General features: G+C 35.8%; 1 protein-coding gene across 1 annotated transcript; it reads left to right on the top strand.

Annotated features, from left to right (window-relative positions):
- The first annotated feature begins 11,709 nt into the window (after positions 1 to 11,709).
- On the top strand, positions 11,710 to 12,132 carry LOC147496997 (S-adenosylmethionine decarboxylase proenzyme-like). The gene has a single exon (XM_086562723.1). It carries the CDS (start codon positions 11,710 to 11,712, stop codon positions 12,130 to 12,132), a length of 423 nt encoding a protein of 140 aa, XP_086418849.1.
- Positions 12,133 to 14,421: the final 2,289 nt, after the last annotated feature.

The raw sequence follows: 14,421 nt of genomic DNA, 5'->3' as shown, positions 1-14,421 counted from the left end.
AACTTTCCATTCCATTTTCTTCTACACTACTACCTAAGCCCCATAACACCTAATAAAGACCTCTAGCTCAATTAGGAATAGGATAGTGTGATAATAAGTAGTAGTTGTGACTTCTCGACCTCGGCTCCTCCTCATTGAGTATGTGTGGAAACGTGTGCACGCATACATTGGAGATAGCAAAGCTTGAGTGGAAAAATAAGAGAGAAATTGTGTTTCACACATACCTGTGAGAACCTAATTAAGGACGCTATCCAAGGGATCCAGAAACGGCCCTGCTCGTACATTTCATTATTAGATTACTGCATGCATGCTCATACGTAGATGTTTCAATTATTGTATGTATATTAACTTGAATTTCGAAAGAATAAAATCCTTGTTTCCCCTACTAGTGGGATGTCTAGATACCTGAGATTAATTAAGGAAACAAGCCTTTGTTACTGAGTCGTTGTAGTATAAATGAAGTTTGTGAGTATCTTCTCTGAAAAACTCTCACGAGGCTATAACTCGTCCACTAGGGAATTCCTAGTGGTTCAAGGCCTTGTTGCATACGGTCAATGCAACCGCATTCTCTGCTAAAATGAGATTTAGCTTAGGACAACACATTTCGACCACTTATCGTTTTAATGTCTCTTCTTTGCTTGAGGACAAGCAAAGTGCTGTTTGGGGGTGGTGTGATAAGCACCCAAAACTGTAATATTAAACCCCGAGAGACATAGCATTTTGGTCGATTATGTGTTTAATAATTATGTAATAATTATATTTTTGTACTTTTGCAGGTTTCCGCAATTAAAATGAATATAGTGATAAAACATGCATCGGGTACAGAATACGGAATATTTGAGTCTCCCACTCGACCCCGTGAAGCCGAAGTTTCCAAAAGAACAGAACCAGTGCGGAACGGGCCCACATATAAAGAAGCATGAAACTTCCGAAGCTCAAATCGGATAAATCTAGGTGCCGACGTTGGCTAGTGAAGCTGCCAAGTACAGAATACGGGAATATTTGGAATTCCCACTCAATCCCCGTGAAGCCCAACAAAGCCTGACTAGAGCCGAAGTTTCCAAAAGAACGTAACCCGGTCGCGAACGGGCCCACATATAAAGAAGCGAGAAACTTCCGCTTAAATCGGATAAATCTAGGTGCCGATGTTAGCTAGTGAAGCTGCCATAGCGACGGGGCGGCGAATTTAACTCTGCCGAAGGACAAAAGTCGTAAAATGCCAAAATCGGCACCGCCATCGGACACACTAAGTGGACCCACTCTGCGGGCCTAGAAGGCATGATGAGTCAAAGATAGGTAGGTGGCAAAGGATGGTTTCAAATTGATACCACTTGGCAAGAAAGAAGACATCGCACAATTCAAACCGGTGGTTTGAATTGAAATGAAACTAACAAACAAAACATAAAATCAAAAAAAAGACAAAAATTTAATACGGTTAAAACAAAACTTTGATTCTCAAAGTTTTGAACTTTTCAATTAGCTAAAAACCAAACCTGATTCGATATTAAGATTTCACGTGAAGGGTCCCCAGCTATATATATATGTGGGGGTCTTCATATATCCTCCTTCAAAGATATTAATGCTTTAGCTACGCTTTAGTTTTTTTTTTCTTCTTCTTCAGTACTTACATTCCGCCATTTCCATTTCAGCAGCTTAATACTGTAAGTTATTTTACCCTTAATAACAGTCATTTCTTTTCTAGTTTAATTTCTATCCTGCATTTATTTACTTAATGTATACAACAAGTTTTATTATTCCTTCTATGATGATGAGCTAATCCCCCCCCTCAGGGGGAGGGTTATGTTGCTCGTGTAAAATTCCGGATTGACTCGTTAATATTCTAGAATCACTACTTAGGAATTAGGCATAGAATTAACATCCGGTCCCAAAATGACCGAGACTGCATAAAAGTTAGGCTCGGCGATGCTCCAGATAGTCTCGCCACGACCAAATGTCTCAGCGACTCTGCAGTGCCGAACGACTCTCCAATTCGTCCAGCTGATGTGAAATCGAGTCAGGATCGGAAATAATATACCAGAGATGCGGTATTATTAAAATTCCTCATGCTAGTGAAATGCGACCTAGAGATGTGGGCATGCACTAGGGATCAATACTCGACGTCGTCTCCGAAACGAGACGAATTAGAGATGTAGTGATTTGGTAATAAAAACTGTTAAAAAATGATTCTTGCATGAGCATGATTAACTCTCTCCCTGTTTCTCTACATATAATCGCCGTAGTAATTTATTTTATTTGCATTACCGTTATTTTAATTAAAAACCAACTAAAAAGAAACCTAAAAATCCTACTCACTTAAAGTTGTAACTCCAGTTGTGAACCTATCCGAGCCCTAAGGTTTGGACGATCCCTTACTCAACCTATCCTACCAATCCCACGTGAGTAAGGTAACTTGACTAAAATGTACGACTATACGGACGTTGGACTTTGGACTTTGGACTTGGACTGTGGACCTCGGACTTTGGACTGTGGACCTCGGACTGAAGAAAATAAGTAACTGAAAGCCAATAAACGCGTGTGTAAATCTTGTTTTATCATGCTCCCATTTACAAGCACATTTTTATGGTACTCTCTTCTTTTATTTTCATTCCATACTTTGGGGACAATGCATGATTCTGTTTGGGGGTGGTATAGAAACATGTTGTAAATATTTAAGCACATATTAGGTTGTATATTACGTATTAATTGTAGTATAAAAATGAGAAAAATATAAAAAATCATAAAAATAGTTTATACTATGCATTTAGTGATAATGGTATTGTTCCCTTCTCCATGATGATATTAGTTTAGAAATCTCACGTAGTACTTGAATTAGAATTTAATTTTTGAAACTTAGATTAATATGTAGGTAATAGTCATTGCATCTTTTCACGAACAACTTGCATGAGCACAGTTGCATCTATGATTGTACTTGGTATTATTTTTTTGAGACCTAGGTTAAAGTACTTAATACATATCCTTTGAACATCTAGCCTAAAAGCTTCATAAGAGTGAAATATCTAAGTGATGATACAAGGGAGAAGTAAAATCCAAGTAGAGAAATCACACATCCACTTGCTTGATCACCATACCATATCCTAAGCGATAATTTTGGCCATTTTTTTTTATTGATATAGCTAAAAATTATGACCTAAGTATATTTTCCGCTAGTCACCCCACTGAGCCTTTTCATTAGCCTTTTCACAAACCACAAATCCTTTACCCAATAAAAAATAAAAAATAAAAATAAAATCAGCTTACCTATCTGGATAAGTCTGAGAAATAGGATTAATGAAGAAAAGAGAGGAGAAAAACCTGTGTAAACAAAAATTAGTTAGTTGCTTCAGAGAAGAAAAAGAAAAGAAGTTTCTATCCAAAGAAAAGAAAAGAAAAGAAAAGAAAAAGTTAGAGTTCCAAAAACATAATCAAATGAGTCAAAAGCCAAAACAAAAGGGCTAAGGATGGAAACAAAGTGTAGAAGCAAAGTAAGAACAAGGTTTTATCTTGTTACATATTTTGAAGACCCTATTATCTGAGACTTGTCTTTTTGAATATCCATTTCCTTCCTTCTTTAGCCAACACCTACGCCCCGTATCACATAATAAAGACCTCTAGCTCAATTAGGAATAGGTTGGTGTGATAGTCAGTGGTAGATGTGTTTGATCGACCTCAGCTTTATTGAGATTGTAAGGAAACGTGTGTCCACTGCACATTGGAGTTAGCAAACTTTAGTGGAAAAATCAGAGTGTTATGTGTCTTGACACATTCTTTGTGAGAACCTACTTAAGGCATGGTACCCAAAAGTTTTAGAAATGGACCTGTCATTGCATTTCATAGCATAGTTCATTGTATAGTTGTTTATCTTAAGATGATTTGATTATTACGCATGTATTAATTTAGGAGTTAGATTGATAATCCTTGTTTAAATACTAGTGAGATGTATAGATTCTGAGATAAAATTTGGGGACAATTACTTTTATTTCTTAGTCATTGTAGTATAAATGAAGTTTGTGAGTATCTTCTCTGGAAAACTCTCACGAGGCTATAACTTGTCCAGTAGAGAATTCCTAGGGGTTTATGGCCTTATTACATATTGTCAATGCAATCGCACTTTGCGAAACGAGATTAGTTAGGACCACATTTTTGGCCACTTATCTATTTTTATTTCTCATCTTTGCTTGAGGACAAGCAAAATACTATTTGGGGTCGGTTGATAAGCACCTAAAAGTGTAGTTTAAGCCCCTTAATAGTATTATATTTAGGCCAATTATGTTTATAATAAATAAGAGTTAGTATTGTTTACGTGTTTTTGTGTATTTAAGGTATTGAAGTTGATTATGTGCTTAAAGATGCCATTTTGCATGGAAAACCAGTCAAGATGATTGCTAGAAGAGTTTTATGTTTAAAGCCTAAGAATCAAGAAGAAAAAGCCTTTTCAAGCCCAGTTAAAGTTAGGAAGTCAAAGTCAATTCGGGTAGAAAAAGAATAGAGAAGTCAATAAAACTTCAAATGGGCGTATCTTTGGACTCGGGCCTTGGCATTGGGCCTACTTTATGTCAAAACGACCGACTCGGAATAAACTTTCCAATGGATCCAACTTTACCCTAATCAAAGCTGTAAAAGTAGACAAAAAGGGCACTGAAGTAGTTTTCAACAGCTGTGGCCTCTTTAGACTTAACCTAATGGACTTTGGGCTCACATTAGAGGCCCAAAGTCCCCCTTTTTGGCCCATGCACGAAAATGTAACCCTAACCCTCTCATATATAAAGAGGGTTAAGGCTTAACAAAACTTAGCTACTCCCACTTTAGTTTAGTTGTAATTAGGGTTCTCTTTCTCTCCCCCTCTTTAATTAGTTTAGTTTAGGTTTAATTAATTAGTTTGTAGTGTAGCCTCCATTAGAACCTATCAATAAAAAGCTTTAGTTTTATATTCAATTCTTGTATTTACATTATGTCTATACATTATTGTCTTAGTTTAATTAATCAAATGATATTAGGCTAATCCCCCCCTATTAGAGGGAGTGATTATGAGGCCTAATAAGGAATAAATTATTAAGTAGAATTATTTAATTGTGTACGTGTTTCATTGAGTTAAGTTTATTATATGACTTCCAAAATAAGCATATAGTTAATTAAACTAGGGATTGTTATGAATAAGTCGAGAGATTTGGTTGTAATAATTCTACATGCTAGTAATAATGACTATAGAGATGTAGGTTGTTACTAGGGATGATAAAGTTTGAGGCTTTAGGTTAGATCATTAGGTGAAACCCTAAAGACGATCTATTTTCAATGAATAATTCGATTCTTGCATGAAGCTAATCATTAGGTGGATTTATTACTCCTCTCTATTATCTTTCTCATATTTTAAATCATTATTTTAGCATCTTAGTTTACTGTTTTTATCATCTCATATTACTCTCATTAGTGAATTGTTTGTTTAGCTTAAATTCGTGTCAAGTACGTGCAAGCAAGAGTGGTTCGAATACGACTACTCTCTTTATTCTATGATATTGAGAGTATTATTATATTATTGATTAGCATGATTTAGTACTGTTTTAACTACTGATTTTACACTATCAAAATCTTAGTTATCAAACCACATCATGTTTGGCACATAGTGAAGAAACTTCAATCAGGAGACTATCCCATCCATCATCTCTCATCGTCTATAAGCGTACCTTTGTTATTTTAATAAGAGCCATGGCATTGACAATGTTTTGGTCTTCACACTGCAAAGCCTTTGACAAATCATTGCTAATTCCTAGTATCGCTTTCATCAAATGCAAATTTAAGATAAATTCAAAACATTGTACACTGAACTCAATAATCCATAAGCCTCATCTCTTTGTTTCGAGCTTGAACTATCGTCCGCTACATTATCAAGCACATCGATCAAGTACTGAACCATAAATATTTATCATGCCAATTAAGAAGTGTATAATATTGTGAGCCCCATCGAGTGTCACGAGGTAGTTTAAGACTAGTCTCTTGATTCAACCATTTACCACTTGAAATTTGTCCTCTTAGTAAGGCTACAACAACTCTAGCCTTCATTGCTTCGTGTAACATATCATGTCGCTTACATGATGCTCCAACAATATTTACCACATTAGAGAGAACAATTAAAAGGATAGCAATTGACTCATGGTTATTTGCAACTGATACAAGGGCTAACTGAAGTTAATGAACAAAACAATGAGATAAGATGCAGACTCATTCTCTTTTATTATAAGTGTTTTTATGCCATTCAAATCACCCTACATATTGTTGGTCCCATCATACCCTTGTCCATGCAGTCTAGATATGCTTAACCCATGCTTAGAGAATAACTCATCAATTGCCTTTTTAAGTGTTACTACATGAAGTAGACTAGTTTAGAGTATCTCAAAGTTTGTTTTTAATGTGGTTCATCCTAGATTGTTTAGAGTTTGAATGTTGGGAGTTGAAGAAGAAGGAAGGTAGACTTTTAGTTTAGAAGTTGTTTAGTTTTTAGTTAATGAAGAACATTTAAAACTTAAGTGGTTTAGGATTTAAATGACATAAACATTGAAAGAAAGTATTGAAATGAAAGATTGAACAAAGAACAACAAAGGAAGATTGATTGATTGATAGAAATAAAGCAAAATAACAAGATTAAAATGAAGAACAATAAAGTAAAATGACTTGAAAATGTAAAGGACTAGAAATTAAATCCTACATGACACTTGATTAAGTCTAGGTGCATTCTCTCTCCTTAACTTTTGGATTATATACCTCTACTTTATGCCTTTTACTGATTTGCCCTTCTCCATTGTAATTGAGACACCTCACACTTTACTTTATGCTTTTGCTTTTGCCTTTTGATTTCTTCTTGATCAAGATAGGTTTTAGAGAATGCCATATTTTGAGATAATGACCTCCATCTCTGGTTTTCTGAGTTGACGGCTTTGACTTTGACCTTTGACTTTTACTGTTGACTTTGACTTTTTCATAGCAGATTCTGGTCTTCATAATTAGCGTGATGAAGGCTTCTTTTGGTGCTAAGATGCAACTTTTATGATAAGTGGTATGAAATTCTCTGTAACCTAAAAAAAGCAATAAAAGCTATGAGTTGTCTTTTCGTTAAACGTAAGAAGGGCTGTAATGCAGTAATATAAGGGTAATAAAACACACATTTCGGAGCTAATCACCATCCCCAAATAACATCTTGCTTGTCCTCAAGCAAGGATGAGAGAAAAAACTAAGATCACAAATGAGTGATTTATTATAAGTTATACTAATCTCGTTCCGCAGAGTGCGATTGCATTGACCATATGCAACAAGGCCTTAAACCACTAGGAATTCCCTAGTGGACGAGCTTTAAGCCTCGTGAGAGATTTCCAGTGAAGGTACTTACAAACTTCTTCTATTTAGTACACATGGTCTTGTTTCCTTATTTATTCTCAGAAGTTCATATATCACATTAGTGGGGAATAAGGACAAACTCCTTTGAACAGAGAATAATATGTGTATAGTAATTTAATCATCTAGAGATAAATATGCAAAACATGAGCAATGATATGCAAAAGCAGAGTCGTCTCCGAGACTTTTGGAGAGCGTCATTAAGGTGGGTTCTCACATGGGTGTGTTGCAACCACAACTCTCTGATAGATTCACTCAAGGTTCATTCTCTCAAGTGCAGCAGGCACTTATATTACTCGCATACTCAAATGATGTCCAAAGAAATCGGGGTCGATTGATCATGCTTGCCACTTACTATCATACCATCCTATTTCTAATTGAGCTAGAGGTCTTTTAGTAGGAGTTACGGGGCTAGGGTGATGGTTTATAAAGAAAAATGAAGGGAAAACAAAATCTGATAAGTTGAGAAACTGGGTCTTCAAGATATTTGTAACCAGAAAAGAACCTCGTTTTGTTTTTTTTTCTTTTGAATTGTGATACATTCTTTTAGCACTTTGGCTTTGTGACTCCATATGATTTTGAATTTTGGGAGTTCTAACTTTGCTTTTGTTTCTGTTTATGATATCGTCTCCTTTTGATTTTGAACTTTTGGGAGATTCGATTTTTGACTCCTTTGATTTTTTGAAGTTTTGATTTTTGATGGGTATTTCTTTCTTCTATTTCTTTTCTTTTCTTTTCTTTTCGAAGCAAATAACTGATCTATTTTTGTAGAATGTCTTCTCTTCTATTTTTCTGATATCCATCAAGTTCTCAACTCATCAGCTGGGTAAGCTTTTTATTGTGTGTTGTAACGGGTTAGAAATTTTTGGTGAAGAATAAAATGACTTTTAGAAAAGGTTGAAGGCTCAAGAGAGGTAACTAGAGGAAAACTATATTTTTGGGTTTTTAACGTTTATTTGGCTATATCGATCCAAAAAGGGCCTAAATTCTCTCTTAAGATAAGACATGGTGAGCATGCAAGTGGACGTGCGGTCTTTCTATCCAGACATCCTTTATGTCATCTTTCAATAATAATTTAGATGAGGCTTTTGGTTAGATTCTCACAGGATATGGAACTTAATTGTTCTAACCTTGGTCTCGGAAACTCACTGCTATATACAAACAAATGCTAATACATGCCATTAATGAAAAAATGCAAAAACTATTGTGGGTATATTAGTCTAAGTACGAAGAACATATCCGTACTCTATTACTATATAATGAGACTTCTAAACTTTTTATTCATCATAGAAAAAGGAAACAAGACTTTTTAATACTAAACAGAAAAATATTTTTGGTCTTTTTCAAAAATATTTTTTAGAAAGGAAGAAATATACTATTATATCTACTATATAGAAAATGCATAGTTTTTGCAAAATGTTACTATACCACCCCTAAATAGAAATATGCTTTGTCCTCAAAGTATGAAGAGATAAGGAAAGAGATTACCATAGAAAATGGTGATACACCTGTATTTTGTTCTTCACGATGAAAATACGCCACCCCTAAAGAAGTTTGGGGCGTAGGTTGCTTGATATTGAACAAGAAATACATGGTTTATTATACTAGGGATAATTATTATACTATGAAATCTTTTTGAAAACATATATGAAATGCATGAAAAAGAAATATGGAAAAATATTGAAAAATTTGGCATGATGTATCTGTATTATTTTCTACTAATATACCAAATTCCACAAGAAAACAAATAACACAAGCATATATAATATTAAACATATAATTAAACGTCATAATAAAGAAAAATAAAACAACAATAAAATATTATAAACTATAAACTTTCTATACGGACACTAGGGAGCTGCCTAGTCAGAATTCGTGCGTGACTCGTCACGATGTCGAGAGTATCCTTCTCCTTGATGACGTCGGGTCCTAGCGTGTCTATCATTATGCGGGAGCACGTCTCTAATGCTCTGCAGTGTTCTAGTGACACTGTGCTAAAAAAGTTGCTGCTCCAGCTGGAAGGACCGCTGCTCCTATCCGAGTATCTTTCGTCGCTCGATGTTCTCATTGCTCGCTCGATGTTACGATGTTCCGCTATGATGTTTCCTTATGTTTGCCTGAGTTGGTAGAGGTACGAATGTAGAATCCTCTGGACTCCATGGTGGAAGTGAATTCCGTTCATGGGCTGAGTGAACTGGCAAATGGCATCTTCAATGAAGTAATCAACTTTCTCAGTCTGGCGAGCTTGCTCGACGGCAAGTGGAAGCCAAAATTTCTGGATGCAGTGGGCATAGATAGGACTTGTGCTAGTGTCTTTGACCTCTACTAGGGCATCTATGGCTTTGAACCCTTAGTGTTGCATGATCCTGGTGACCAGCACTGGTAGAGGAGTAGTGGACTTCTTGGGTTTGTAGAGTTGCTCCCAAATGAAGGTGACAATGCAGAAGTTGTTCTTCTACTCTTGAAGAATCCATAGAATATGGAGCATCGCCTTACCGATATTAGAAGGCTTGGCTGAGCCTAGTAGGTTATAGGCTCTCCACTGAACATAAGCCTTCAGAGGAATCCCCAAAACTTCACTCACTACCTCCTTGGTGAGCTCAAGTGAGCGACCATCCTTGACAATCGTGATGCGGTCATCCTCCCCTCTAAGCATACAATTATAAAATGAAAGAGTGAGAGAGGGAGAATAAACCGCACCTTCCAACAAAACCAAGGGTTCCCATCCTCTTCTTCTAATCTCAACCTTGAAGTGTACTACAAATAGATCGTAATTGAAAATTTTGCTCCGACACGATTTTAAGAACTCGAGCCATTTAGAGTAGAGATTGATAAAATTAGGGTTTTTAGTTGGAATAAGGGTTGAAAATGGAGCAGGCTGTGAAAAAATTAGGTGGTGGTGTGTATGGGTTACGGGCGGTCGCGAGATAGAAGGTGGCGGTCGCGAGCTGGCATGGGTGGCCAGGGTTGGGGATTTTTGTGAGGAAGAAGATGAATGTGGGCGGTCGCATGGGCTAAGTAGGTTTGATGGCACGTGCCTTTTAAGTAAAAATGAAAATTTTGCCCAAGCCCAAATGAACTATATGGAAATATGTACATACAAAAGAAGGAAAATTTTAATTAATTTTTTTGGGTTTTGAATAAGTTTGACTGAAATTTTAAAAAGGTGGGTCATTTTAAGTCAGATCCCCAAGACTTAGAAGTTTTTGAAAGCTTGAGTCAATCCCAGCCAGATGGTTGGATTACTCTCTTAGACCGAGCGTAATGCACTTGAGGATAATAGGTGTAAACTTTATAAATAGAATTATTATGAGGTTGAAGACCGGGGAAAGTTGGTATTTGACAATTCAAGCACCAGCCTTCTCTCATAGCTCATCTCTTATGTGCATATGAACTCTTACCTAAACTAGGAATGATTTTCGGTATATGTGTCCATATCTTTAGCTGCAATTCTCTAAGAAGTGCTTGCACACGATCATTGAAACTTATCCATCTAGTTTTGCTAGGTAGAGGGTTTTTGTTCGTTACAGAAGACATTTTTGAAAGGTTTTTTAGAAAGAGACAGATTGAGAAGGGGAAAAGATTTAAACGAAAGGGAAAGATTTTTAAGAAATGAAATTTTTTAAAAGAGTTTATGACTATTTAGTACCACGTACTTTCATTTGTTTTCCCTAAATGGTACCCATACTTTTTTTCTCACCTATTAGTACCCCGAACTCTTAATTTGTTTCAATTTAGTACCTCAGTCGCTTTTCCATCTCATTCTGTCCAATTTCGCTAACGGATTTACTATTCAAATTGACTATTCTTTTTTTTTTAAGCAGAATGTTGAAAATATCCATAAAATGATTATGTATCAACCATACTTCTTCCAATTACCTTCAGTGAAGCTAGTAATAGAAGAATATGGAGTAACAAATCCATTAGTGCCAACATCATAGAAGAATATGGCTCTATTATTCTCATCCTCCATTAACACAACTTTTTTTTATTTGTAAGAAGCGTGAATGTTTTAATGGAGTCGAAAGGTGGTAAAAAGTCTAGTAGTAGTAGTTCGTTGCAATACGAAGCACCCCTCGGTTACAACATTGAAGATGTTCGCCCCAACGGTGGAATAGAAAAGTTCCGATCTGTTGCTTACTCCAACTGCGTCAGGAAGCCATCCCGATCGCCTTCAATAAATGCCATTTTCAGTAGAGTAGGATTTCCCATTGTTTTCAAGTCGTGTCTTTAATTTACCAAAAAAACTTTCTGGCTAGCTGTTTTTCAGTAATCTCTCAACCTCATTTCTTCATTAATACTCCAATATTCAATCTTTCATTCAAAACAATGACCATGTTGACTGATTCCATGGCTTTAACTTGTAACACCAACAACAACAACCCAACTCCACAATCTGCTATTGGGTTCAAAGGATTTGAAAAATGCCTTGAAATTAATTTATCTGAAGCACCCATTTTTGTTGATCCACAAGGACTTGGCCTCCGAGCTTTGACTCGTCCTCAAATAGATTCAATTCTTGGCACTGCTCGGTGCACTATTGTGTCTCAGCTTTCAAATGACGAGTTCAACTCGTATGTTTTATCCGAGTCTAGTTTGTTTATTTACTCTTTGAAGATAGTCATCAAGACTTGTGGAACTACAAAGCTTCTTCTAGCCATTCCACCGATTCTAGAACTCGCTAGCTCGCTATCTCTCCCTGTTGAATCAGTCAAGTATTCGCAAGGAAGTTTCATATTTCCTGATGCCTAACCTGCTCCTCACCGTACTTTTGCGGAGGAACTCACTGTTCTTAATGGTTATTTCGGTGACCTTGCATCTGGTGGAGTAGCGTATGTTATTTTATGTAGTGAAAAAAGAAAAAAGAAAAATATTTGTCAATTTGGATAGTAAATCCGTTAGCGAAATTGGACGGAATGAGATGGAAAAGCGACTGAGGTACTTAACTGAAACAAATTGAGAGTTCAGGGTACTAATAGGCGAGAAAAAAAGTACGGGTACCATTTAGGAAAAAAAATGAAAGTATGTGGTACTAAATACTCATAAACTCTTTTTAAAATTTGTACAAGTTTAAGTCTTTTAATGTCACATTCTCAAGACAAAATAGAGAGGTGGAGGCAAAAGATAGAATTAAACGGAGAATAGTATCACTTTGGGTTACTCTATTTGTTTAATTCTCGTTTGGAGACGCCTCGTCTTTTTTTTTTAGTTGATTTTCTCAAGCAAAATATATCTCTAACCATATAGAGGTTTTGACAAGAAGATAAAATTATACCTGAATCCGGTATGATTTTGGTTACTCCGGGGTGTATAACTTTCATTTTTATATCCTCTAGTTTTGAAAAACTATGGAGAGATATTTTAAGAAACTCGTACTCAGAAAGCTGTGATGAAAAACAAACCATAATAGAAAATCTCAGGCAACTTTCATTCGGCTCTATGGCGAACCCAATATAGACAGACAGAGCTTCAGCTACATGCGTTGGGAGATTTACTACGCAAGACATGAAATGTCCTAACTTGGGCAAATGGCTCGATTATATAAGTGACCCTTAGTAAGCAAAGCTAATCTTAAACTGCCCCTAGATTGCGTTGTTATAGGGGTTGGTCTGTGTAAAATCCATTGCCCTTTTTGTTTTTGAAAAATCACTTAACTATTGATGTATCGAGAATCTATCATTAACATAACAAAGAAAACAACTATTTTTAAAAAAGAAATGTAAAATAATGAAAAGAAAAATTGTATACTCACTCCACATGTTCACACTTACTCAAACGATGAGTTAAAAGTGTTTTACAAAGAATATGCGAGATATACGTGGACTAAGGCTCCGACACTGACAACCACACACTCTAAATGGAGGGTATGGTTACCTTATTGATGTATTCCTTTTAAAGCAAAAGATGAAATGGAATGGGAAAGAAATACATTAGAAAAGAGGATTTAATTCTCGTAGATATGATGATTAAGAAAGAGTTTTCAGCGCTCCAGCTTCGTTCACGTCACTTGTTGCTCTAAAGGCTGTGCTTGTTGGTTTAGGGTTTGGATTAGCTTGTCTTGGGAACATGATCAGCTCCCAAATGTGCATTTTATTACCTGTATATTGCTACATTATAGCCTTTCTTACGCTTAACAAAAAGAAAACTAATAGCTTTTATTGCCTTTTTCAGGTTATGGAGTATTTCATACCACTTATCATTAAAGTTGCGTCTTAATACCAAAAGGAGCCTTAATCACACTTATTATGAAGACCAGAAGCTGCTATGGAAAAGTGCTAAAAAAGTCAAAGTCAAACGGTCAAAGTCAACGGTAAACGTCAAAGGTCAAGGTCAAAGGTCAAAGCCTTCAAATAAGAAGACCAGAGATGGATGCCCTTATCTCAAAATATGACATTCTCCTAAAATCTACCTTGGTCAAGAAGAAATCAAAAAGCAAAAGCAAAAGTGAAGTGTGAGGTGTCTAATTTGTAATGGAGAAGGGCAAATCTATAAAAGACAAAAGTAGGGGTATATAACCCAAAAGTAAGGGAGAGAGAACCCATCTATTATCTTAGTTATCAAACCATTTGGTTTGTTTAATTTCTTGTCTAGTTTTTCAATTCAAGTTTTTACTTTATTGTTTGTTTTATTTCCTTTCAATCAAAACTTGTTATTTACTTGTTCTTATTTAAATCTTCAATCTTATCTTGTTGTTCTTATTCCAAGTTTTAATCAGTCTTTCTTTCAATGTTTTCAAGTCATTTCAATACCAACAACTAAAGCTTTCAATGTTTTCATTATCTTAAAACCAATCTAATCAATACAAGAGTCGACCTTTCTTCTTCACAAATCCCACACTCAAACTCAATTTAGGATGAACCTCACCTCTAAAACAAACTCTTTTGAAGTTACCACCACTATCTAAAGCTTTAAATGGCGCCACCGTCATAGAATAAAGGAGTGAGAGTGATTAGTTGAGAATCTAAGAATGGAGCATCATTCTCATCTCTCCATTTCTAATTTTTTGTCATTTATTTTATTGTTTCTCAGTACTAATCTACT

Source organism: Coptis chinensis, chromosome 5 (assembly GCF_015680905.1).
Source record: "Coptis chinensis isolate HL-2020 chromosome 5, ASM1568090v1, whole genome shotgun sequence".
NCBI lineage: Eukaryota > Viridiplantae > Streptophyta > Magnoliopsida > Ranunculales > Ranunculaceae > Coptis > Coptis chinensis.
The sequence above is the reverse complement of the archived record's forward strand: the minus strand, read 5'-3'. Positions and strand labels throughout refer to the sequence as shown.